Below are 27172 nucleotides of genomic sequence, written 5' to 3'. Positions count from 1 at the left end.
TATCTGAAAAGAAGTGAGCGAGCAAGCAAGAGAGAGACAGGAAGAGAATGCTGGACTGTTTGTTCGCATGTGTTATCGTTGTAGCTGATTTTATTTACTGCTGACAGCAACAGTTTGGCAGAGATGTTGCATGTTGCAATGGCATTGTGTGCGAAGGACATTCCCGAAAGAGCTCGTATTCGCATGTACTTATAATGCACGCCTGTATGTGTATGTGTGTGTGTGTGCTTCTGCATGTATGTTATGTGGCATTCGTTATAAAAAGCAAGAGAGACTCCGCTCTCGCCCTCGCCCTCGCCCATTTAAGTGGATTATTCAAAGCTTACAAAGTTGATGCCCATTATTCAGAGTGTCCCTGGTATGTATTCAAGTATATTGCGGATGCAACCAAAACACATTCATTCGCACTCACCACTCCATGAATAGTTTTGTCACATGAACTGTCCTTCTATAAATATAAATTCATTTCCAGGAAAATTCAGTTTTAAGCATTTGATTTTGCCACCAGCAGCGATAAATTGGCCAAAATCTTAGCTAATTAATTTCATTTCAAGTTCAAGTCGAAAGAGCTTAACAATCATAAATTCTTATCCCCAGCAGAGCAAAGTTTGCGTCCAGCTTTCGCTTAATTTGAGACACTTTGTTAAAGTTGATCAAAGTTGAACAACAATTTTCCTCTTATCAAATCCCTAAAGAGAGCGCAATAAACCTCATAAAAAATTTCGACTGGACTTATTTTAAAGCTGTAAAAATCTGAAAATTGTGTCTAGAATTGAAAGGCATCTAAAAGTGTTTTTTATACATCATAAATCAACAAAAACAAACGAGTAAGATTGAAATCGTTTTGATTGCGTTAAATTCTATTTAAATTTGAAAAATTCCATAGAGCAAATGTCAGAAATGTCATTTTATTTGACCACCCGAAGGCGGCACTTTTAAAACACATAAAAAGTTTGTAGCTGCTATAAAATGAAAAGTGTTCTTTTTGTTTTTAAATTTCATTTTATGATTCGTCAAAGAAATAGAAAACTTAAATTCAATTGAAAATTGAATCAATTATGAGCTCAATCTTTACGGCGAATTTATTTTCAAATTTTTGTGCAGAATTGCAAATGAAATGAGATAAAAATTCGCAGAGAATCTTTCGATTTTCTACTTTCGCCATTCACATTCACAGTCGTCGCAGACACACTCATAAAAGTGAAAAGAAGCAAGACTATAAAATTAGCTCGGGGCATTAAAATTGCAAAACGCGCAAAAACTTGGCAATTAAATCGCAATAATTGCAGTGTGTGTGCTTGGGATTAATTCCAGAACTGATTAGTAATTGCATTTGATTCGCTTATTATTGCATTTGCAGTTGCTGCAGTGGCATCAACATCAGCATCAGTAAATCACCAGGGATGGGGAAAATAAGTAGATCTCACTGGGGCATCTCGTTGATTTCGCTGTGCATCGTTGTTGGTCAACTGATGGACAGCTGTCGAACGGAACGAACGAATGTGGGTGAGTTCAGTGCACAACGGAATATTATTATGTAGAGAATTTATTGGTGTACTCGGAAATGGAAATTCTTACGTAATGGAAATTTCAATTGCGCCATGCAAATGTGCCTCGCATTGCCCAAGCTGTCTCAACCAATGTGAATATATGTGTGTATTCATGTATGTATGCGTGGATGCGTGGCATGTATTTTTATTCCCCACCAAATCGCATGGCAGGCCAAAAAAGAAAAACATCAACAGCGGCGAATTGGTCGGATTTGTGCGCTTCTCTGTGGACTGTGAATACGTAAACAGAATTTGCATATCAAAACAAAAAGCAAAGCACAAAAACACAACACACAAGAAAAACTATGAATAGTTTTTTTCGGCTAGCAAACTGTAATGCGTTCTATGCCCCACAAACACAAGTGAGATGGGGTATTCAAATCTCCTGCAGTCGTATGTAACAAACTGAAATGTTAAAGTAAATAAATATTATATTGTTAGCAGCAATCAGCAATTAGTTCGTAGACTAGGACTTTTTAACATGCTGCGTTTAAATTGAATTGTAGAAAAAGAAAAGATAGCGTTAATTGAAATTGCATATACCAAACATATTTACTAAATAGTTGAATTTCTTTGAAAATGTTTTAATTAAAATGCTCTTCACTTTTTATGCCAACTCGTTTATTATTTGATATATTTGCATATATATATTGAATATATATATTTTTGGTTGGCTTCTAAAAAATTTAATTTTTGCCACTTTAGACAGCTAAGCAAATTAATGTGAAACAACTGCTTACAATAAACTGCTTTAATTGTAATGCTTTATGCACTGCTTATAACACTCTATGAAAATTCATCCAAATGCAATTTACAGGTCATCTCATCGTCACTTTTGCATTCATTTTGCAGGTCTCATCTATGAAAACACCAATCCGGATCTAGAGAAAATCTTTCACTTGGCCATCGACAAGGCGAACGAGGAGAATGAGGAGCTCAAGCTGCATGGCGTGGCTGTGGCGATTGAGCCGAATAATGCCTTCGAGACATCCAAGAAATTGTGCAAAATGCTGCGAGTAGGTCGACATCCCTTTCCCTTTCCACATCCTCACACCCAAAACCCCAATACTTCCCACTCTCGTTTTGGCTGGCCTTGGTCATAAGCTGTGATTTTGTTAGCAAAATTTGGTAGCCGTATTTGGACCAAGCACGAATTTGGCCGCACGCCATGCCATGAGCATATGCGATGCCAAGGAGCTGCCCTTTCTGGACACACGCTGGGATTTTGCGGCCCAACTGCCCACCATCAATCTACATCCGCATCCGGCACAACTGGGCGTGGCTCTCATGGATTTGGTGAGCGCTCTGGGCTGGGAGAGTTTCACCATCATCTACGAGTCGGGTGAGTATCTGGCGACAGTTAATGAACTGCTGCAGATGTACGGCACAACGGGACCGGCGATAACGCTGCGACGCTATGACCTCGATCTCAATGGCAACTATCGCAATGTGCTGCGACGTATACGCAACGCAGAGGATGATTCATTTGTGGTTGTGGGATCGATGGACACGTTGCCGGAGTTCTTTAAGCAGGCACAGCAGGTGGGATTGATGACCAGTGATTATCGGTACATTATTGGTAATCTCGATTGGCATACCATGGATCTGGAACCATATCAGCATGCGGATGCCAACATCACAGGCATGCGTGTCGTCTCACCGCAAAACGAACAGGTGCTGGAGGTGGCCAAGGCGTTGTATGCGAGCGAGGAGCCTTTTCAAAATGGTAAAATAGACAAGCAGTAGCAAAGCTGAATTTCATATTCGTTGCTATTTCAATTTCACGTGTTGGCAATTTATGCAAATCCATGTGGATTTGCATAATTGAATCAGCTTCGAAAAATGAGAAATGATGTATGCAAATGGTCCGTTGAACATTCATTTTGCTTTGCTTTTGCGTTTTCTTCGCCGCTTTGGCAGTGTCATGTCCTGTGACCAACAGCATGGCCTTGATCTACGATGGCATTCAGCTGCTGGCCGAGACCCATAAACATATTAACTTCCGGCCCATTCAGCTGAGCTGCGCCGACGACAGCACCTGGGACAAGGGCTACACGTTCGTCAACTACATGAAGCAGGTTAGTGAAAGAGTGAGTGAGTGAAAGTAGTTGAAGTGGCTTCATAAAACATGAATATGACCCCACAGTTGACGCTCAACGGCCTCACGGGCACCATTCGGTTTGACAACGAGGGATTGCGCACAGATTTTCAGCTGGAGGTCATTGAGTTGAGTGTGTCGGGCTTGCTGCCAATTGGCCAATGGAGCACCGAGAACGGCTTCGAAATGAATCGACCTGCTGCAGCGCATACACTTGAACCGGATATGCGTTCGCTGATGAACAAGAGCTTTGTGGTTGTCACGGCCATTGTGAGTATTGTTGTGCAACAAAGCATCTGTTGCCTGTTACATGTTACACGTTCCACGTTCCACACTCTAATTTCTATGTTGCAGAGCGAACCCTATGGCATGCTCAAGGAGACGGCGGAGAAGCAGGAGGGCAATGCACAATTCGAAGGCTTCGGCATTGAATTGATTGATGAGCTGTCCAAGAAACTTGGCTTCACCTACACCTTCTATCTGCAGCCGGACAATAAATACGGCGGCCTGGATCCCAAAACGGGCGAATGGAATGGAATGCTGCGCGAGATAATAGACAATGTAAGTGTGCTCGTCTGGGGAATAGCAGCCATAAATCCAATCGAACCTCGCCCAGTGGCCATTTATATCAATGAGCTTATACTTATCCCTTGTGTATTAACGTTGCACATGATGAGCATCATCATTAACATAATTATCTCACAGCCACGCCTCCTTTTACTTGCTGTCAACTAACAAAAACGCTTTATAACTACTTTATTCTCGGTCTCATTTTATTTTTGTGTCAGCTTTCTGTTCATAATTATGATAGTCGGGTAATAAATGAACGCAAAATGTAGCTTAAATATTCTGAATTTAGCAAAAAAAGGATTACGCGTGATTAATCAATACAATGCAACAATGTTGAATCTAGTTACACTACGCTACATTAGATATGAGCAGAACTTTAATAATAATGTTTAATAAATCAATCTTCTATGAGCAATATAAAAGTAACGAAGTGCAGAATTTAAATGAATAGTGTTTATTTTGTCAGACAAAATGAATATCCAATTTACTTAATAGAAAGTCTTATTAAATCATAATCATAAAATTGATTTGCAGCAAATTTGTAAGTTTCGTTTTGTATGTAAACGGAGTAGAGCTTGGATGATATTCTTTCATAAATCAAATATCTATGAGATATAGAAATGTGAAAGACTTACGCATTTAAATCAAAAGTCTGTTATAAAGAAGATCTAAATCAGTTTACTGTAAATTGTGATAAATCATAATCTATTGCTTAAATAGAATAGAATTAAGATACTGCTCCAAGTTTTGCTTAAGTTTCATAATGGTTTGATAAATTTTATTTCTACGAGACATAGAATAGTAGTAGTTTGACTTTTTAAAATAATGAAGTTTTTGTAAAAAAAAGCATATCTAAACAACTTTATTGAAAGTTCTGCTCTAGCTTTTAAGGTTGACGACAATTTAAAGCTTTGAAATACTGCTAATATTGTCGTATTATTATTTTAAAACAATAGAAAATATAATTAAAGCCTTGCATAAATTCGTAATTCAGTTAAATGCAAATTTTGCAATGTTATCCAATAACAATGTACTGTGAAGCTGTGAAGCAAACACAGAATATGAAATGCAATTGAATTTGAAAACTTGGCCACACATTAGTTGCACATATCGAGGATTATATGGTAAATAAATGATGTTCATCAATTACAAAAACATTGTTTCATCTCTGCTCATGCATATACATACATAATAACAACATGGCCAAAGCAATGAATAATTGAAATAATTTAAATAATGCCACTGTGCGTATGCGCAATATTTGCAATGTTTGCATATAAATAGAAATGTGTTTGTGTGTGTGTGTGTGAGTGTGAACATTGTTTGCAAATTGTATACTTAACATTATTAATTAGCGTGCTGACATGGGCATAACCGATTTGACCATGACATCGGAACGTGAGAGCGGCGTGGACTTTACCATTCCCTTTATGAATCTGGGTAAGCATACAATCATCAATGCCAGCTGTCCTTTTATTCTAGTATGTTATACAAGTAGTAGATGGGCACATTAGCACGCGTGACTTAGCATTTTCCATTGCAATTTTTTTGGGGGCATTTCAGGCATCGCAATATTGTTTCGCAAACCGATGAAGGAGCCACCCAAGCTATTCTCGTTCATGTCCCCATTCTCGGGCGAAGTTTGGCTCTGGCTGGGTCTGGCCTACATGGGCGTATCCATCAGCATGTTTATACTGGGACGTTTATCGCCAGCGGAATGGGATAATCCATATCCGTGCATTGAAGAGCCCACCGAACTGGAGAATCAATTTAGCTTTGCCAATTGCCTCTGGTTCTCCATTGGCGCTCTGCTGCAGCAAGGCTCTGAGCTGGCACCCAAGTGCGTTCTGCTATTTGATTACACGTTTCTTTTATTATTTATGCTGCTCGCTTTTCAGGGCATTCTCAACACGCGCCGTGGCCTCTTCTTGGTGGTTCTTCACACTGATTTTGGTTTCCTCGTACACGGCAAATTTGGCCGCTTTTCTCACAGTTGAATCGTTGGTGACACCCATCGAGGATGCCGATGACTTGTCACAGAATAAAGGAGGCGTCAATTATGGCGCCAAAATTGGTGGCAGCACTTTTACCTTTTTTAAAGTGAGTCGTTGGCTGACACAGAAATTACTACTAATTTAATACTGTTACTCTTAGGATGCTAAATATCCGACGTATCAGAAGATGTTCGAGTTTATGGATCAGAATCCGCAGTACATGACAAATTCAAATCAGGAGGGCGTCGATCGTGTGGAGAACAGCAACTACGCCTTTCTCATGGAGTCAACGACCATTGAGTACATCACCGAGCGACGCTGCACGCTGACCCAAGTGGGCACGCTGCTGGACGAGAAGGGCTACGGCATTGCCATGCGAAAGAGTAGCTAAAGCTGAAGTTGTATATACAGAACTAAAGTAGTCTCTATTGCTTTGCAGACTGGCCCTATCGCGATGTGTTGAGTCAGGCCATCTTGGAGATGCAGGAACAGGGATTGCTTACCAAAATGAAGACCAAGTGGTGGAAGGAGAAGCGTGGCGGCGGCGCCTGTTCGGTAAGTTGTTTAAGATTTTGAGGACATCCGTATTGCGGCTGTCTCTGTAAGTGTGTGGAGTGAGTGTGTGTGTGTGTGCGCAGGATGCAGGCGACGAGGGTGGCGCATTGGCCCTTGAGATAAGCAATCTGGGTGGCGTCTATCTGGTGCTGGGTGTGGGCGCCTTCTTTGGCGTATTCGTATCGCTACTGGAGATGCTGCTGGGCGTCAAGGAGCGCAGCAGTGAGAACAAGGTATCAGCGCATTTAACATTTACAACAAGTCTACCTTTTTTATTTTCGCTTAAGTAGTTGGCCTGTATCCCAGAAATATACACACACACCAATACCACCATGCACACACTCTCCGTAGACTAGAGACACTTTGTTGATATATTCAATCATCGTTTCCGCACAATGAGCACAGGAGGAAAAGGACTCGGATGCCTCCTCATTGGGCTTTGCCAATTTAGGCGGAGTCTATCTGGTCATGTTTGTGGGCAGTTGCTTTGCCAGCGTTTATGGCCTGATTAACTGTCTGCTTAGCGTCTTGTGGACATCGCTAGAGAACAAGGTAACCAAGGATGCGCTCTCACTCACTCACTATCTATGAATACGTGCGTGTATTAACAGCAACCCAGATGCAGATGGGAATGTGTCTGTGTGTGACTAAAAATGGCCATGCTAAAGGTCGACTGTAACTTAAATAAACAAACTCCCACAATACGACATGCGGGGTCAGTCAAATGAGCTGAGCGCTAACTAAAGTTCATCAAGTTCAACACGTTCATGTCCTAACTGAAACTCTAGAGAATGGCAGCATACTACATTCGCTTTGCATGGCAGTTGATCACATTTGCATGCCTGTATCTGAATTATCCTTGACCATATACACTGCCCGTAACTCATTTGGTGTCTGCTTACTGTCTAGGTCAACTTTAAGGACGAACTGTTGGATGAGCTGCGTTTCATAATGCAATGTTCGGGGAATACCAAGGCTGTCAAGTATCCCAAGAATTCGGGCAGCAGCTCAAGCTCATCGGGCAGTGGCGACAAGTCAAAGGAAGGCTCTTCAATGTCCGTGGACTCGCTACCCGAGGACCAATCCGTTGTCGATGTGGAGGCCGTCAAGGAGAAACGTGCCAAGAAGTAGAAGAAGCCTTCATAGGAGATTTAGTACATTTAATTTAGTACATTTTGTTATTGTTTGTGTGCCCTGCTAATAAACTTTCTCGAAAGCTTTGAGCTTTTGTCAGCAAAGCTTTTGTCCAATATCCCAAAAAAGTACTTCTTTCATTGCGTATACTTACGTTGGATACGACTGCATAGCAAGCAGCTTTTGCTAGGAAATCATAGAATGTCATATGAACTATAGATGGCGCCACGTATTCAACGGAAATTCATTTCAAATCTAATGGGAAATAAATACTCAAAAAGGCCAAACACTTTGTATTCTTTTGAATACCAATATATTTAATAAGTTTTTCATAATATTGCTGTATCGACACACATACACAACATACACAGATGTATATTAATGTACTGTATATAGAGTGTAATTACATGCACAATATCGTTTTACTTCATTAACTTAACTTCTTTGTATAGTATATCCACTTTCCATTTCTGGTAGACACTTAGATATTGAAAAGGTAAAATTGTACGAAATGTTTCGTATTGTAGGTCTATGTAATGTAAGAATGTATGTATTTTTGTTGTATACCCCTTGTATGTATATTTGTTTTGTCATGGTTTTGATGTAAGCTTCTGATGTGTGTGAATGTTTCTTTTGTTGTAAATATGTATACGAGCAAGTACAACAAGTACCATCTGATACTTAATTATGTTACTTTATAGTATATATATATATATATAGTATATGTATATAGTAGATGTTTGTATATATATTTTTGTGTGTATATATCCATTGAAGTATAGACTAACTACTATGCATATGCCAGGGCACGCATAGGGTTAGCGAGGCGTACACATATTGCTAATAAATTGTTATAGTTTTTGTTTGTTTTCCTTTGATTTTTTGATTAACATTCTGTTCAATATGTTTGCGATAGTTCTTAGTAGTTGTTTTTGCTTGCTTTCATCGGCTTTATCAGTTTTAAATTCATTTATTTAATTACCAAACATTTAACTAGTAGTACACATACGTTGCACAACAACAAAATAGATCTAAATAATATTTATAAACTACAATATATACTTTTTTATTCATTTTTTTTCATTAATTTAATTATTTAATTATTTTTATGAGTCGTGTTGTTTTTTAGGTATGTCACATAATGCCACATTAATTCAGTAATTATGTTTTCAGTGTGCTGCATCATCACATTCGCCTTGGGGTCGATCAATATAGAATTATTATTCTGGTTTGAGTCATGCTTTTATTCTTCAAGTGACTGTGTTTGTGTGTTTATATGGAGGTGTGTTTTATGAAGTGTCAAACCAACAATTGCATTTGATTAAGCACTGTTAAACAAACAAACAAACACACACATAAACACAGACTGATACATAGATGGAAGTTATGATTATACACACAATTAAATTTTGCACTGATTGAAATTGAAATATGCCATTAAAAGATTAATTTCGGCATTTAAATGAAATGCATATGCAGTGAGTGAAGTGAGTTAGTTCAACATCATTTGTGTGTGTCTGTGTGGTCTTTGGCATTGTCAGTATGTGAATTGGTAACAAGCTCTACTCTGCTTTTTGTTGGTCAGTGTTAGAGCAGGCCCAAATTCGGTGGGTGGGTGTCAATATTATAGTTAGTATTCATTATTTGTTGTTGCGAGTGTCTTGATATATTGTTGTCTTATGGCATTTCGAGTTCATTTAATTCTCTTATTCAAATTACTTAATTTCATTGAGCTAACATGTCACTTGAGTTATGAAAACATAGTTATCTATCAATAGTATTCGAGGCGCTAACGTGAAATTAAATGGAAATTAGTTGATAGGTTTTTCTTTGTCCCCTAAAATGCTGTAAGCTCGTATAGTTTTTTGTTTTTGTTTTGTTTTGTTTTGGTTTTTGGTTTTTTTTTGTCATTGGTCTCGTATAAAAGTGTTTTGCATTATGTTTCTCTTATTTGATTATTAGTTCTCACTAAAGCTATAACATATACATTTACTCATACAATAAAGCAGCAACATTTGTGGGTCGAGTGGGAGATTAGGAATTGGGGTTGGGGGAACTTGGGGAGGATTTATTTATCATAACAAATTGCATAGGACTTAAAGCTGTCTTGCTAATTATAATTATATAAAATTACACATTTAAAGCATTTGGTATTTCTTTTGTGGTTTTGTAAAGTAGTTTTTGTTCTAGTGTTTGAGAGTTGCGGGAGTGTCAAGGAACCATAACATATGATCCTGAGTTACACATTTATTCACTTTTCGAATATAAGTAAGTATATAAATAACTATTTCCGCAATAAACTTGGTGTTTCCGTCAAAAAGTGTCAAGGAATTTGATTTAGTGTTTCATTCATTTTAATTATGGGAACATTTCCCTGATATTGTCTAACTATATAAGTAATGTATATATTTAAGTATATATAATAGTTTTTTTTTTTTTTAATATTTTGTGTTTTTTCGAAATGGAATAACGCTGTCTAGAACACAAAACATAAGTGTATTGAGTTTGTTTTGTATTAAAAAATTACATAAAGATTTCAGTTTTATTTAGTTTAGCATTTTCCTTGAATTTTCAGTTATAGTTTATATTTGTTTTTGTGCTTTTTGTTCATTCTCTATATTCATCTCAAAAGGTCATTAAAATAAATGCGTTTCTTTTGTTTGTCGGTTTCTTATGGCTAAGTACCAAATTGTATCTGTATCTTTCGCTAATGTAGTAAATAGTTCTGCAGTTATACATAGTTATAGATTATAGTTTCATTTGTTGTTTGTTGTCAGTATTTCACTGTTCTGTGGTGGGGGCTTTGCGTGTTTAGTTTAGTAGATGGGTGTTTAATTTGAGTTTGAGTTTGAGTCTGAGTTTAGTTGAGTTGAGTTGAGTTTGCTTAGTTGCGTTGCCTTTGTGAGTTGGCGAAAATTATCTAAAGATTTGTATCTAACTATTCAAAAAGGTTAGTATCGCTCACCCGGAACACATCATTGAATGCTTTTTAAAAAAAGCAGCTTAACATTTAGCTGGAATAACTGAAAGTCGCATGTGAAATCAGCACACTCAACTCGCATCCTGCCCACATTTTTGTGTTGTGTGCGAGAACACATGGCAGGATGAGCTCCTGTTGTAGTTGTTTGTTTGCTGATGCTGTTGTTGTTGTTACTGTTGTTGTTTGGTTTATTTGCTTTTCGTTTCTGCTTATGTGTGGGCCTCTCAAATGACACTCATGCGACGCCTGCCATTTCCGGAGGCCTCGGCTCAGTTGGAGTTGGCCAGCGTTTCGTGACACACCTCCATGTAGTCGGGGTCGTGCATAATGCCCTTTATCATGTCCTTGAGCATTGTGTATCGTGGAAATATCGGATACATCTTTGAGCTGCCGTACTCTTCCTGCAAAGAGTAAAGGAAACGCAACGGACACAAAACATAGAGACATGTCAAAAAGTTTCCCCATGAGGTCAAGCAAGCTCTGAAGCCCATTGTTTGGCCCGCCTTTGCCTTCTACTTTCTGCTCACCTTTAGCACGCGTATCAAATGCCGCAAGCCCAGATACTTTTTCAGCAAACGATACAAATCATTAATCAGCTGTGTGTTCTCGTGCTCGATTTGTGCCGTTGTCATGTCTGCGTTGTGGGGAAAGGATGCTGGTTAATTATTCTCCTAGCTATCAGCTGACCGCATCAGCTGTCTTTTTGCTTATGACTTACGTTCCAAGCGCTCCATGCGCTCCCTGCGCTCGGCAGCCTCGTCTGCCAGCTTGGCCGACGTCTTCACGCCCTCGCCCGACTTTTGCGTCTTCTCCATAATGGAACAGGCTCGCATGACATACGACGGCACGGTTTCCTGTTTCTCCTGGCGCGGTATGTCCACCAATGTCCAGTACTGAGTCTCCAGTCGTATGACTTCCTGTAAATTGAGTTTTAGTTACGTATTGTTCTATGTTGCATTTGTTTGCGACGCACCTTTATCATTAGCTTGAGCATGGGATAGCGTTGAAATATGTTGCGATGGCTCTTCGAGTCGCCGTACTTGTTCATCAGATTGATCAGCGCCTTTTTCACCGTATCGTAGGACTCCTCGAGGCGCAGGCGTAACGAACGTAGACGTTCATTGGTTTCGATTACCTCATCACGGGTCATGCCACTGGGTGCTCCCTCGTCTTTTACATCCTGCACGATTCGACGCACGCTCTGCGTGAATTTGCCCACAAAATTTGTGGTGGCTAAAAATAAAAATAAAGTATATAAATAAATAAATCACTTAAGTACTGGCAGATATTACAATTATCGTTTGCATCAATTAAAATAATATGTACGGAAATTACACGAAACACTGTCATTCATTATGCAAATGTCAGTAGACACGCGCATTAACCCACTTTAATCTGCGATTCATGCGGAAATTGTTCGTCTATGGGAGGAGTCGAACTATTATGCCTAGAATGAGTCGCATTTAAATCCGTTTAAAAATAAATGCATTTTATCAATTGTTGTTTTTTTCTCGCGACCTGAACCTACGCGGATTCGAACCCGCGATATAAAACATGCGGTGTCACACCTCTAAGCGTTGCGCCACAGGCAGCAACAAAACTAAATAGGCCCAACAGATGTTTTCATTAGCTGATGGCTAATTTCTGGTGTGTAATCATTCTAAAGGCCTTTGATAAGAGTTTAATGGTTAAAAATACTATTTATATAACCCATTTACATTTTAAATGCATGCTGATTACTTGTGTTTATTGTTTTTGCTTTAAAAATACTTTAAATGTTGCTCACATTTATTTAAACCTAGAATATAAACATTTATTAAAGATATTATATTTGATTTTGTTTTAAGCGGCAACCAAGCATAAATGCCCAGAAGGCAAAAACAAGTTGTCAATTTATTTATAATGCGAATGAACTACTTTATTTTTTTTTTATCATTTTCTTTGTTGAAAAGCTTACCATTTGGTATTCTATTCTTTATGCTACTCTTTTTTGCATTTCATTTATTTCATTTCTTCTTTTTGTAGCTTTTTAAATTAAAGTGCTGGGCAATTTAAAAATGTATATTTTAAATAACAAAGAAGACAAACAAGTTTATTGAGAATACAATGTAGAGAGCTACTGAAATAGCACCACTTGACATACATGAGTTAATGTATTTTAAGCTATGAGTAATTCCTTCACACTTGAAGATTTCATTGATGAAACAATGTACATTATTTGTTTTCAAGATAAACATTTTTAACTCAAGTGCCAGCAGATTGAATGTCAAAGAATTTTAAAAAATATTTCATTAAATAAATTTAAAAAAAAGAGGTACTATAAATGGCTGTCGGATTGTGGCCTGAGGCTCAGTTATTTTTTCGCATGCCACAAATACTTTGTATTAATAAATGGGAAAACTTTAGAGCATCTGTGTGTTATTAAATGTGTAAGTGGTAATTAGCATTCATCATGACATCGTTTAATGGCAATCTATTCAAGTTCACGTAAAACGTGACCTACCCATTTCGTAACCTTGGTGGGAAGTCTGCGAAAATGAGTAAAATAAAAAACGCTGTAAATTAGTCGAGGAAGATACGCAAACGTTGAAGACTGAATCGAAGAGCGCGCTAATTGTGTTTGAAAACTAGGAATTTTTGTAGCTTATGACAAACAAATAATTCTTTTATAATCTATGATGATGAGTTTGCATTTAATAATGGCCAATGCAGCTGTGCGGATGCACATAATGAGTACAGAGTGCAATCTATAAAGGGAATGTTATAGTGAGTCATCGTGGGGACAAAGAACTTCTACATATAGCGGGCGTCTGAATGTTGCTATTAAAAAATTGCAAAGTACTCGTGATATGCAATTTCGAATAGTCTCGAGATCAGAAAAACCATTTAATCAATGAGCAATGTGAACTTTGGATGCTGGGAATCCTCGCGTCAAGTAAGAATCAATTTTTATAGGAATACAATTGTGAAGAGACGAAAAAGAAAGATAAAGAGATAGAGACAGAGAGAGAGAACGAGCGAGAGAATCAGTTGAGCGCTCACGCTCCCACTGACGATTGTACAAAAAGTGTTTAAGCTTGCAAATATAATTATATATTCCTACACATGGGAGATCTTTTCAGTCTTTAGTAAAAAATCAAACAGCCAGCAACACGACGGCCCGGCGTACAGAAGTGAGCGAAACACGAACGAAATACGTATAGAGTAATATGACAACGAAGCACAAGGACAGCGGCAGCATAAAGTGAACTTAACATCAGGAAAAACGAACTTATATAAGCTACTATATAGCTACACACTTATACATTATATATATAATATATATAGGAAATGCTCGTAAAGTGTCATTCGGGTGTACAGAAAATTCGCTAAGCATTCGCATTCGCAACTCGATCGTGCGTTTTTATTGAGTTCATTTGCCACAAAAACTTTTAATTAAACAATATTTTCAAATTTAACACACTGCCAACAGCGAAGAGCGAACTAAAGAGAACGATAAAAGAGAGTGAGATCGAAGAGCAGAGAACGCACTAGAATACTCTCGTCTATATAAATTCTCATTGGAGTTACCAAACAAGGTGAGTTTTATGATCGCGATTACCATACACGATTTGTATCTGGAAACCAGATAATATCTATGTTTAAATCGCTGACACAGCGGCAAATGCTATAGCATCATTATAAATTATCCAAAAGCAGTCTCTTTTTATACTCAACATTACCAAGTTAGAACTTTTTAACCTTCTGCTGGTCATTGGCCGACGACAACAGCTGTCGCTATCTGAACTCTTCTTCATATTGGCAATATGCCACAATATTTCCATTTAAAAAAACTGCAAATGATCCATGTTTGTAATTGTTGCGCACGATTTCAGCTGACTTGCATAATTTAATGCAATTTTCCCTCTTTTTTTATCTACTCGTATTTGTTTTGCGATATTCCATATGTTGACCATATGAATTCACTTTTCGACAGAAAAGCTAGACATGCTGTACATGTTTTTTAAATGCTTACTCACAAAATGTGTCACAGACAGACGTCACATTGACAAATAATGCTGCCAAAAAATGGTTTAAGGAATGTAAATCTTAATTCTGAGAAAATACAAGAATTTCAATTAATTTTGGCTTTCGATTCATCAAAGCTGTTAAATAAATTACTTTTTGGCAATTATTGCTGTCTCAATTTTCAATAAATTCGGCTAACAGAAGTATACAGAAAATGAATTAAAAAAAACATGTTTTTTTGTAATGGATTTTTCAATATTTTTGCTCATTAAATCTGTCTGAAAATGTGCGCTAATTAAATGAAGAATGCATTTTAATAAACATAAAATTTTCCAATGTGTGTCAAGATTAAAGCAAATGTTTTGTTTAGAGGAACAGATAAATAAAAATAAATAACCAAGTAAATTCTTCGCGTAAATTTCGAGTATATGCAGATCATTATTTGCGTAAATACAATAATACGCTTCTTTGAACAATTTTTGAAGTCGATCTTTGCGCAATTTGAATTCGTTTTGGTTTTGGACTTATCATGGTTTTTATCATTAACTGGGTAAAGCCAAAAGATATGCGTGATTAGCAAAATTCTAAAAGTTTTGACGTCAGAAAGCTATCTAATATTTACCCAGATGAGTTAGAGCTGTTTTTGATTAAAAATATTCGTCGATTCACTCTTGAAATGAATAGTTCCCTCGATGTCTAACGGTATAGTTGTGCATTTGTGAATTAAGACGCATTTTGCAGGGGCAGCAAACAATCAATGGAAAAAAAACTTAAGCGACGACAAACACAGTTGGTAATGACATTATCGATAAAAAGTTTTTTATTAAAAACCCAAGGAAACTGGTGTCGCTTGTAAAACTCGTTTCTCGTCGCACAGTCAATGTGCGAATCTGGACCAGTTTGAGAGACCAAATACTTATTGCTTGTACTACTGCCATATACTTGTGATATCTATAAATACTAAGTATATACATACTTAATTACACTCAGTTATGGGAGCTAAGGGTGCTGTGCATCAGAAATGCAAATCGAACACACGTGCAAGTATGCAATATACGATATACGATTAACGATATACGATGTACGATATGCGATGTCGAGTGAGCTGTTCACAACACTTGTTTGTGTTTGCACCTTTTGCAAGTGTATTAAGTACGTGAATTGTTTTTGTTATGCTATCATTTTGACACTGATAGTCTGCTCCCTCTCATTCTCTCTTTCTTTCCTCCCTCTCTATCTTTTTTTGCGCTCTTGCGGCCTTGTTGCCGCTCGCATAATTTGTTAAGAGTGTGCCGAGTACTCGAACTTGACTGCACCCAAAAGCCGCTTCACTCCATTCCACTCTTCTCAATCCCAAGCTCAAGTCGCTTTTGTCGATATGAAGTATGTACTGTAAATATTTGACACAAAACGTGCTCCATTCTCACAGCGATTCAGCGATTCGCTTGCCTCCGTCGACAACGTCGACTAATGAGCGAAGCGGCTTTTGTTTACCTTTCGCTTTGCTGCTCTGCACTGCTCAGCTCTGGCCCTTTTGCCCCCCGCCCTTCACTCTCCCCGCATAAGCAACTTCCGCGCCCTTGCTTAGTACATACCTCGATGGCAACCAGTGTAAACCGGTTGTTGCTAATTTGGCAAAACACACACAGAGGCGAAAAAACAGCAAACAAAAAAACCAACAACAAAAATTAAAGAGTAACTGTGCACTGGTTAAATGATGCTGAAGCAAGCAGATACCCTGTTGAAGCAGAATGCAATTAACGCTGCTCAAGTTTAAATTAACAACTTAAAGTTAAGGTCTTAAATTACGTTCACAGAATTCAAGAACTGCTGCCTCTATTGTTATCTTATTTTTAGCAGCGAGTCTCTTTTGATAATTTAATCTCAATAACTTTTCTGAAGTGTGAACTTGATTTTTAAGTTGAAGTAAGAAAAGAAATGATCAAAGAGTTATGTATATGAAATCGGTAATATACAATGAATCTTGAATGTGATTTATTTCTCGCTGTTCTTCGAGTCTCTTTTGATAAATTACTTTTAATAACGCTGTTCAAGTATAAATTAACTACTTTAAGTTAAGGTCTTAAATTACGTTCACAGAATTCAAGAATTGCTGTCTCCATTGTTATCTTACTTTTAGCAGCACGGCGAGTGTATGTTGATAATTTAATGCCAATAGCTTTGCTGAAGTGTGAAATGATCTAAGAGTTATGTTTATACAATCTGTAATATACAATAACTCTTGAATGTTATTTATTTCTCGCAGTTCTTCGAGTCTCTTTTGATAAATTTCGTATAATAACCCTGCCGAAGTGTGATTTTTAAGTATAAGTTTTATACTCTGCTTAAGTATGAACGTATTTAAGTTGACATCTAAAGTTGTGTAAGAGTTATACACAATCATAAATACATTATGAATCGCTAGCAGCAGTTCACTCGGCACAACAAGTCTGTTTTCATCATTTCATGCTGAGTTAAGAACCAACTTGAAGAGTTATATTAAATCTGTATGAACTATGAATGAAGAATGTAATTTTATTTCTCACAGCTCTTCAAGAGTTTCTTGGTAATGTACTTTCAATAAGTCTGTTAATGTATGAATTGGCAACTTAAGTTTAAGACTTAAATTATATAATTAATATTACCAGCCGAAATATTCTATAATTCTTGATTATAGAGTTTCTGTTTTCTTTGAGACTTTCGAATCTCTTTCAATAATTCACATTCAATATACCCCACGTTTCGCTATTTGCTCGCAGGGTATGGAAAAGAAGTGAGCATTGTTTTCAGTCGCAACCTACAAATACAATACAAAAAAAAGTATCAAGCATTCTCACAAACACATCGACATCACATCGCAAACCTCAAACGCAACTTGTCTCCAGTGTCTTCAGCAGTGTTGAGTCTTCGCATTTAGTCTGATTTTGAAGCTGAAGCTGAATGTTTGCAGTGTATCCAAAAAGTACTCGTGTCTGTGAGTCGAATAAATATACAAATATATCTTAAAGATACAACGAAAACGGGCGCCAACTTTTCGTTGTACAAATTTTTGTTTTGTTTTCATTTGTTTGGTTTTTGTTATACGAATAATTAAGGCACTGCACGTGTATGCGGTTTTTTCGTTGTTGATATTGTTGTTGTCGAGTGCTCTTATGTACATTTTGATAGCTAAGTGTGCGTGTGCGTGTGTGTGCGTGTGTGTGTGAGAGTGTGTCTGCGGCCTCTTCAAGTTCAAGCAAGCTATTAACATAACGCTTTTTATTGGCCTACACGACTTTAGATTATGCCAAATTATCTGCCGAGCTGCGTTCGTTTTTTCATTCGTTTTTTTATTTTGTTTGTTTACAGTTTCCACATTGACGTATGCTTTTATTGTTTATACGTTTTCACTTTTATTTAAGCACGAGTACTCTACAGTCTCATTGCTTCTCTTTCTTTGTTTCTCCCTCTCTCTCTCTCTCTCTATCTCTCTCTCTCTTTTGTTACTGTTAAGTGACGCATCGCGAAACGCGTCTTGAAGGCAAATATTTACGATTTGGGTTTCTACGGCTTATTCATCATTCAGTCATGAGAAATACATACTCTACCTACATGCCAATAAATATCTACATATCTGTTTCGTTTTGTTTCGTTTATTTTAAGCCAAACCTCAAAATGGAATTTTCAGTCCGTGAATTTTTTATGCTGAAATTTATTGTCACATGCAGCAGCTGCTGCTCACTGCTCACAAACACACACAATCGTAATAATCTCTCTCGTTGTCGGAATTGTGCACAAAGAACGCCGCCGCCGACACGTGTTTAAACCGCAGACATGTATTGGCAATAATTCAAAATAATAGCAGTGGTTACAGCAATCAATTGACAAACTAACAGCAGCGCGTCTGTTAGCTACCTTACTTGATTGAATCTTTTTGCATTTGTAATTTTACGCAAGGCGTATGCATCATTTGTGTGCTGAGATCATATTATGGGAAATAACAGAATAAGAAACAGAGGCTCGTCATTTTACTAAGAGTGGGAAACTTCATTGACGTCATACTATGATAGAAATAATCTTTACATTACCATGACTGACCATAAATCCTAGCAATTATGATAGCATTAACAAGTTTTGCTTATTTTGCTTAATTGCACATAAATAAATGGAAGGCAAAAACAATCGTAAACAATCGAGAACGAGTTCCTTTTGATTGAGCTACTTCTTTCTTAGCTTATGCCACAGCTGATGTCACGAACACTCGATTGCACTCGAATCACATGCATTTAATTAAAATGCCATTTTACGAGCATAATCGATGCTTTCGGCGTGTCACTTCTAATCGATTGTTTGGGTGGCATAAGGGAAATGGCGAAATGCGAAAACTATTTAATTGCAGCGCATTAGTGCACATGTGGCAGCCACAAATTGAGTGTATATGTGTGTTTGTATGTGTGTGTGCAATTAAGCTGGCTATCGTCCAATTAAAATTAAAGTATTGTGAGCGCAAATTGAGTTCAATTATAGTACAACCAACTCTCCCCCACCCATATAATGTGGTCTGCTACTCACACGAGTGTAACAGATACATCCGCTAAAAATTCTAGTCAATGCGATTTGGGGATCTCAACAGCTAAGCAGTGTATTTATTTTGGTCACGGCCATTGCACAATGGCACGGAAATTACTTGGAGCTTAAGCAATTTGAATGTAGCCAATGCTACTATGTATGAGATCATAAGGCATGAGGTAATGTTTGATCAACAGCATATGGCATAAGAAAGTCGACGGCGTCTGCTTGATGAATAACACACACATCATCTTTTGTCATCATCAGCTTTGTGCATATTATTAACGTAAATCCTTCATTCTTATTTCGTTTGGCTGAAGTCAACGCTTTCACCTGCTTGCCTTTTATTACAAGTATTAATCAGCCCACTGAGCGTATGCGCAATATTTCGTTTAGCTTTTGTATTTGTGTATGCCAAGGGCGTGTGCGTGACCCACAACCCCTTTTCAGGGGCAACCCCTGCCTCTTCTCCCCTCTTATCAGCCAGGCATTCTCTGCTAATTCTCATCAATCAGCAAACTAAATGAGCGTACGAATGTGACGACGCCTCACAAATCCTAGTCGCACGTGCTTATTCCACTTTCCCTATTAGTTGCTCCCTCTCTTTGTGCTACTTCCTTCTACGCCTCCTACACCTCCTACACCACCTACACCTCGCACACTCTGAGTCAGACTCGCTGTTAGTTTATTTTATGTGACAAGCCGGGGGAGTGTTTGCTCAGCGTGTTTTAATTAGTTCACGTTGGAGCCCCTTTTGTTTCACTAATTGACCGCATTTGGCGACATTGCGCGTAGTCAGGCATTCAAACAGTCAAATCGAGTCACACCTCTTTCCCTCTAAAAAAAAGGCGTGTCAATCATCAGCCACCTTTTTGATTTATTGACTTCGTGCTGCAAACAATTGAACTCAAAATGCAAACTGCACTCGTGTTGACGATGACGATGATGATGATGATAAATGCTTGTTGGCCACAAAACTGATTTATGAATGCATCGTTTATTTTTCAACGCAACTGGGGAAATGTGAATGAATGCGCGAGAGTGTGTGAAATGTGTGAAATTTGTAACCTGTAGGTGACAATCTAGCGGATTAGTCAGACGACACTGTGCAGCTTTCACAGTGGCGCGAATGACAAACAAGTGCTTCAATTAGAGCGTGGGATTGCGATTTGTGGCACTTTTGTTATGCCAAAGCTGAGTAAATATTGTTGAGAGCAGTTTAATGTATTGAAAATACACAAAATGATGATATACATGGAACTCAATTATAATGTAAATTAGTTCGATGACTTGTCATCCACCTGTTGGCCTCTAGATAGAACTGGCTTTGTTATACTCGTATTAGAGTACGACCTCAGCATTAGTTAGGCTTACACAGTTTGTGGCATCTTGACATATTGACAGCCCGGACAATGCATTTCATTTGTACACAATGTTGTCTAATGCAGCTCAGCTGGCAAAGTCGACCACAAGCCGAACGACATCGTGTTCTTTTACTCTGTCTGAAGAATGATGTTCTACAATTTTTTGCCTTAATTACAGCTAAAGTTTTACTACCAATTTGGGTGCAATGGGGCGTATGCGCAACATGTTCGACACTTCAATTGAATTAGGACAATAAATTAGATTATTATGTGCAGGTTTTCACAAGTCAATTTTCAATGCAAACGTCGCATGAAATTCAATACAAGTGGCTGCGTTTCGTCTTTTTTTGAGTAAATTTAATGTGCACTCCGGGCCAATGCTATATCGTCACTTAATATTTGATGTAAGTGTTCTTCAGTGTGTGTGGCACTCGAGGGAGAACTCCTTGTGTGTGTGTATGTGTGTGCTGTGTGTCAGTGTGTGTATATTTGTCTGAGCCCGGCATTTTCATTAAAACTTTAAGTCACTTTTGCTGCTGTCATTTGATGCTACTACTACTTTGCATTATTCAGGCAACTGCCGCCGCATTTGAGCAAACATAAACACACAAGCACATGTGCGTGTGCGTGTGTGTTGTGGTGTGTATATTAGTGCGTGTGTGTGTGTGCCCCAGCAGGCAGCACAAATAGATGAGTGCGGCAGCATCCAAACCAAACGAGACGAGTCGAAAACGAAACGAGGCGAAAGGACACGAAAAGGACTCGTCGAAGCTATTCCTGGCGCCTGCCACCAGCTAAATTAGAGTCCCCAGTGTGAGATCTCAGCCTTGTGAGTTTTGGTTTAACCTTAGTTGAGCCCAAATTTGACTCCCCAACACACGCCTGATTGTCCTTCACACAAAGGCAAAATACATTGTAGCAAAAAAGAAAGAAAAAAATGAGATAAGGAACAGCAACAGCAACCACAACAACAATAAAGCCGACAGACGCCCAATTGGATCCGCAGTTTGACAGATGCATGCTGTGTGTGTGTGTGTGTGTGTGTGAGTGTGTGGCAAGAGCGGCAGCAACAACAATATCGATATACAGACAATAATTACAATTCTAACAACAATTTTTCGCTCATGTTGCGCTAATATTGACGCAGCACAGTGACAACCGCAAGGCAACAAAGCCACCAACAACAAGGACTCTCGACAACCAGCTGTCAACTTGTGCAAACTAAACAAGCACCAAGGCACACACACGCAACAGAAGCGGAGAGAAGGGACAGAGGAAAGTGGAGTCAACGCATTCAGGCAGCGAGACAAATTGACAGACAATTTAGCTGTCAATTGTGCGTCGCTCGTTTGGCGGTTGCTCGGTTGCTCTGTGGTCCGCTGCTGCTTCGGCTGCTGCTGCTCTTCACTCTCTGATTTCCTAAGGTCTCACTCCACAGGAAACATCTTCGGCATTAATTTGGCTCGTCCTCCTGCTGCTCACAATGCAAAATGCGACTGTATGAAAATGACCATTTGATGGCCATTAAGCTGGCTTCCACTTGGACCAAAATCAGCTCTTGCCAAAGCCAAATCTGAGTAAATAAAACAGTCATTTGTTTGGCCAAGTTCATGTCGACGTGAACAACAACTACTTACGACTTACAACAGCGATGACGATGACGATGACGACTATTAGGCCAATTGGGCGTGCTTAAAGACATCTCAGTCTCAATTCTCTACTCTCTGCTCTCTGCTTTTCTCTTCTTTCCATAAGCAAATGCAAACTAATAAAATATTTCGTGTTTGCCTCGTGGAACCACTTCAAACTGCCCGCAGCTGAGAAGAGCTCAGTCTGCCTTTCTCTTTCCCTTTTTCCCATTGTGGTCTTTGAGCATTTGCATCTTTTGCACCTCTTCGTGTCTCTCTCTCTCTCTTTTTCTAGCTACTTTCTCTCTAGTTTCTGTCCCGCTGAGTGCATATAATTTGCAAGCCCTAGTAGGGCACAACTTTTGCAATTAGAAGATGCCGTCCTGGCCAAAGTGGCATTTGTGGTAACTCTGTCTTGTCACAAAGCTCCTCCTTGTCGACTGCACCACTTTAACAGCCACTTGTAGCAGTTGCCACAGACCCAGTTGCAGTTACCACTCTTACCACTCTGCCACTTCTTGCTTTACCTCTTTTTACTCTTTTCTCATATTTGACACTGTTGAATTCATTGCAAAAAGGAATAAGTCAAACATGAAATAGTTTTTAGCTAATTAGATTGCTTCCTCTTCTGGGATTACTCAAGTGCCCAACAAATTTGAATTCATTTGATGACAAAAACTATGGCTTCCAGCTAATTTGAAAATGTGATTTTAAAGGTTGAATTATTCCAATGTAATTTGCCACTTGCTTATGTCATAATTAGTTGCCTTAATTTGATAACAAGCCCAACAAACTATATTGTAAAAAAGTTGTTTAATAAATTGTGAACATAATACCAAAAATTGAAAATTATAAAATATAATTTGCTATTTGTTAATGACATAATTAGTTTCATTAGTTTGTTAGGCAATCCAATAAAAAGTATTTATATGCCAAATATTAAAAATTGAATCAATAAATTGTGTGCATAAGTCCATAAGTTGCAACCAATAAAATTATAATTTGTCATAAATAAATAGAAGCTTTCATTTGTTAGGCCAAAAAAAATGCCGCAATGCAATATTCATTTATAATGTTCAAAAAGTAGTTCTATAGAATAGCAAAATTTTTAAATATAATTTGTTAATTTATTGTATAATTAGTTTGTTTCATTTGTTAGGCACCCCAGCAAAAAATGTAATGCAATTACGCAATTTACACATTTTAATGAAAGCTTCTGAAGCTGAAGTAATTTATTTTGCAATTGCAAAACTTGTTTGTAGCATTTATAACTAGTATTTTATAACTTTTGATCTCAATTTATTAGTAGTATTTTATATGTGCTAATCACTGTTTATTAATAATAATTTATATCTGTTGACCACTGTTGCGGTAATAGGATTAGTCAACAGTACTCAATCAGTAAGTATTTTTTAAATCTGAAAATAATTTTATACTAAAGAAAGTATATCCAAGGCAATCTGTTGATTGGTGTTGATTATTCCCAAATTTGAAAACTAATTTAAATTTACATCGTAGCGACTTAAACATTTTAATTGATGCTATTAAAGCTCAAGTAATTTATTCTGCAATTGACAACTAGTTTGTTGCATTTATAAGTAGTATTTTATAACTGTTGATCTCTACTTATAAGTAATATTTTGTATGTGTTGGCCACTGTAGTAGAAATATAATTTTTCAACGTTTTGATAGAAGTCGATTTTTAATCTTCACACTATTTTTAACCGAAGAAAATATATCCAAGGTAATCTGTTGATTACTACAAAGCATCACGATGCTAACGCTCCGAGTTGTGTATATCATCCGTCTTTGGATTGAAACTCATAGTCGGCCACGGCATTGTTGCCACTATTGTTATTATTATGCACATTCCACCACAGACAGAAAGAGCGGGAGGGAGAGAGAGAAGTCCAATGCTCCCCCTGCACATAACACAAATGTATATTTGTTTTTGGTATTGTTTTACTTTTGCCCCACTTTCCAAGCACAAAGTAAACTTTTATGAGTGTGCTTCTGTATGAGGGTGTCTGTGTGTGTGTGTGTGTGTGTGTGTGTGTGCGAGTGTGCGCTACATAAAATTCATTTTTAACAATAATAAGAAAAGTTGGCAGTATTTGGCCTGAGGTCCAACCTCGTAGTCAGATCAAAATCGCACAAGCAACAATTGAAACAACAACAACCACAAAAAAAGGCAACGTGCATAATTTAAACACGAAAAAGCAGACAAACCGATGCCGAAATACACTAACAAAGTGCTATTGTGGATTAAGATTAGGGAAACTTTACAGCATGCCTTGCTCTACATATGCTGGCCATATTACGCATACGCACCATTGCACAAATCTCATTAGGCGTTGTCATAGAGCAATACAAAATGCGGACTACCGAGTGCCAACTGCCAAAAGCCAAATGCAAAATGCAACAACAACAACAACAACAACAGCAATGTGGCATCTTAATTACAGTGTTCTGTGAGCCTGACATGCTCATTGATTGGGACGATCTGAAAAACTTCTAATTACCCGATGGGTCATCGGATGATGGGAAAATGCGCCGCACAATGATGCAACAAGCAGCCGAGATATCGGACAGGATTTACATTCAGTTGCATTGACATTGCCAGTTCCTGTTGCTGTTGTGTTGAGTTGCTGGTGATTTTGCTGCTACGTGAGCAGTTGATGGGATGACACTTTGACGCTTGAATAGAACACGGAACAAACAACACAAGGACACAAGGATACAAGAGAATATTGTATATTGCAGAAATTGTATATGCATGCATATCCTCACATTATGGCATAAGCCACTTAATATGGGAAAACGCCTTTCAAATTCATGTCACGCTCATTTTGTAGCTTAACGTTAAACCGGCCAACAGAATCTCTGTTCTCTGTTCTGTACGTTATTAGATTTTGCAACTTTGCTTTTCATTTTGGGCAACGGCATCGTCAGACTTAATGGCCAAACAAATTTAAAAATATAATGCTCTGGTAGCAATTTGCTTCTTTCTTACCGCGCTGCATGGCCCCACTGTGTATGTTTGCGTTTAATCACTTTTTCAAATGAATTCCTCTTGGCGACATTGATGAGCAGAGCGTGCCCGTTCTTTGCTTCTTTTTCTACGCAATTTCCATATTGCAATTAACAGCTGACGTCGTTTCTGTCGTCGCTACTTGTGCCTGCTGATCAACATTTCCTGTTTGCCTGTTTGCTCAGCTGGACAAATAGTAGTTTGACAGCCGCGAACCGAGCCAAACCAAGCTGCCGTAACAATGTGCCAACGTCACCTTTAAGGCCGCCAGATGCACAAGTACTGACCGGACCCCGGTTGACAATGCTTCTGCTGGCCATGCTGGCCGAGCTCGTTTATGTACACAGACTGTGTGCGATTATCGTCATCGTCGTCATGAGGATACGCCTGACTGGACACTCGGCCTCATCATCGACAGCCTCCGTTTCCATTTTGTGCCATTTGTGACTCGGTCTCAGCTGCTCTTAGTGAAATCTAAAACAGTTTGCCAGCTAAATGGTTGCATTAACGGAAAACTGCTGCTCGCCTCGTCAGGACTTTTGCTGACACGAAAAATGAAAGGAAAAACTTTCTAATCGTCGCCCGTGTTGCATGCAACAGGACATGACGGGAGCATGTGTCTGCCACTTTGTTGGCAACTTTGTTGTTGTGCGCTTATTAAATTTCGTTTCACCTTTTGGCAGTCGAGCAGCTCCTTTCACCCATTTAGCCACTCAATTGAGTGGACTCCCTCGCTGCCTGTAAAATAATCACTTACTATAAGTTGCAAAACTGTATTGACCACAATTGTGTCGAAGGTTCTTCCATAAATAGTTTTTCCACTCGTTCGTTCGTGTAACGTTGCTCCTTTGCCAGTTTGAATATAAAAATTGTGTTTGTATTTGCAGATATTATTTTTGCATTTATTTCATATGTTAACTGTCTCTCAACGAATTCAATTAATTTATAATCAAAAATAAATTAATTCACAATTGGAAAAGCTGCGGGAAAACGCACCGAACAAAAATCAAAATATAATCAATTTTTGGTATGCCAAATAAAAGCAATTACGATTCGATTAATTGCACGAATAAATGCGAAAAATTTTCATTTGAGCATATGTAAAAATTGAAATTTAAATATTTATGCCAATTGGCTCGCATTGCAAAGTGTATTTGTAATGCGATAATTTGTTTTTACGCTGTAATCACCAATGCTTTAATTTGTATATACATTTTTAATTTACTCAAATTATGTGGCAAAGCCTGGAGAGAACGACAGCAGCTGTTGCTACAGCTTGTCAGTTTCTTTTTGGCCATACAAAAGCTTCACTTGCCAAATTGACTCAATTCCCATGACAAACTAACAACTTCCGTTGGCCAAAAGTGCAGCAGTTGAGCAGCTGCCTTTCACATTTCAGGGCTTCCATATAAACTGTTATGAGTTTGCCAAGCCCATCCACGCGCACACACACACACACACCCAACAGTAAATTGCCTGTTATTGTGGCTAACAAAACTCACACTACAATTTGCAAAACAATTTTGCAATCAATTTTATTTGGTTTCGATCAGGAAGTGCATATTTTTATGGCAACAGTTCTAATGGTTTAATTACATAGTTTAAGGATTACATTTTCATATGCTAATAAATATGGAAAAGAGGGTATATCCAATCTCTTTTTTAAACTACAATTTACTCTCTCTTATAAATATTGAAAAAAGGATATGTAA

The 27172-nt window shown here is 38.1% G+C and overlaps 3 protein-coding genes across 11 annotated transcripts in view; 2 read left to right on the top strand and 1 right to left on the bottom strand.

The window, feature by feature from the left end:
• Nucleotides 1-1191: 1191 nt before the first annotated feature.
• LOC117575740 (glutamate receptor ionotropic, kainate 2) lies at nt 1192-8021 on the top strand. Of its 3 annotated transcripts, XM_034260090.2 has the most exons (14): nt 1194-1290; nt 1361-1506; nt 2403-2566; nt 2670-3276; nt 3471-3628; nt 3697-3918; nt 4003-4209; nt 5574-5658; nt 5782-6058; nt 6117-6318; nt 6373-6595; nt 6652-6767; nt 6851-7000; nt 7677-8021. In XM_034260090.2, the coding sequence occupies exons 2-14, from the start codon at nt 1404-1406 to the stop codon at nt 7896-7898; spliced, it is 2736 nt and encodes a 911-aa protein (XP_034115981.2). In that variant the 5' UTR covers nt 1194-1290; nt 1361-1403; the 3' UTR covers nt 7899-8021. The 3 variants fall into 3 exon arrangements, with proteins under 3 accessions (XP_034115982.2, XP_034115980.2, XP_034115981.2); XM_034260091.2 differs by lacking the exon at nt 6851-7000 and adding an exon at nt 7173-7319 and having other exon boundaries at nt 1192-1506; XM_034260089.2 differs by having other exon boundaries at nt 1192-1506.
• A 3387-nt stretch (nt 8022-11408) lies between these two features.
• The window catches only part of LOC117573434 (uncharacterized), a 32378-nt gene continuing 16614 nt past the window's right edge, over nt 11409-27172 (bottom strand). Inside the window, 4 exon segments of the mRNA XM_052007153.1 lie at nt 11409-11515; nt 11600-11623; nt 11625-11798; nt 11855-12114. Of these exon segments, the coding sequence (XP_051863113.1) occupies nt 11510-11515; nt 11600-11623; nt 11625-11798; nt 11855-12114 (464 nt within the window). The 3' untranslated portion in view covers nt 11409-11509.
• LOC117573894 (uncharacterized) overlaps nt 13215-27172 on the top strand; it is a 28462-nt gene continuing 14504 nt past the window's right edge. The window contains exons 1-2 of one of the 7 annotated variants that reach the window (XM_052007137.1): nt 13215-13310; nt 14354-14459. The gene's annotated coding sequence lies outside the window, so the exon portion shown is untranslated. Of the gene's footprint in view, nt 13311-13945; nt 14460-17846; nt 17864-27172 lie in introns of those variants that run through there. The other 6 variants (XM_052007146.1, XM_052007136.1, XM_052007138.1 and 3 more) reach the window with 6 other exon arrangements.

This window comes from Drosophila albomicans, chromosome 2R (assembly GCF_009650485.2).
Source record: "Drosophila albomicans strain 15112-1751.03 chromosome 2R, ASM965048v2, whole genome shotgun sequence".
Taxonomy (NCBI): Eukaryota; Metazoa; Arthropoda; class Insecta; order Diptera; family Drosophilidae; genus Drosophila; species Drosophila albomicans.
Note: the sequence above shows the minus strand (reverse complement) of the source record. Positions and strands in the feature narration are given on the sequence as shown.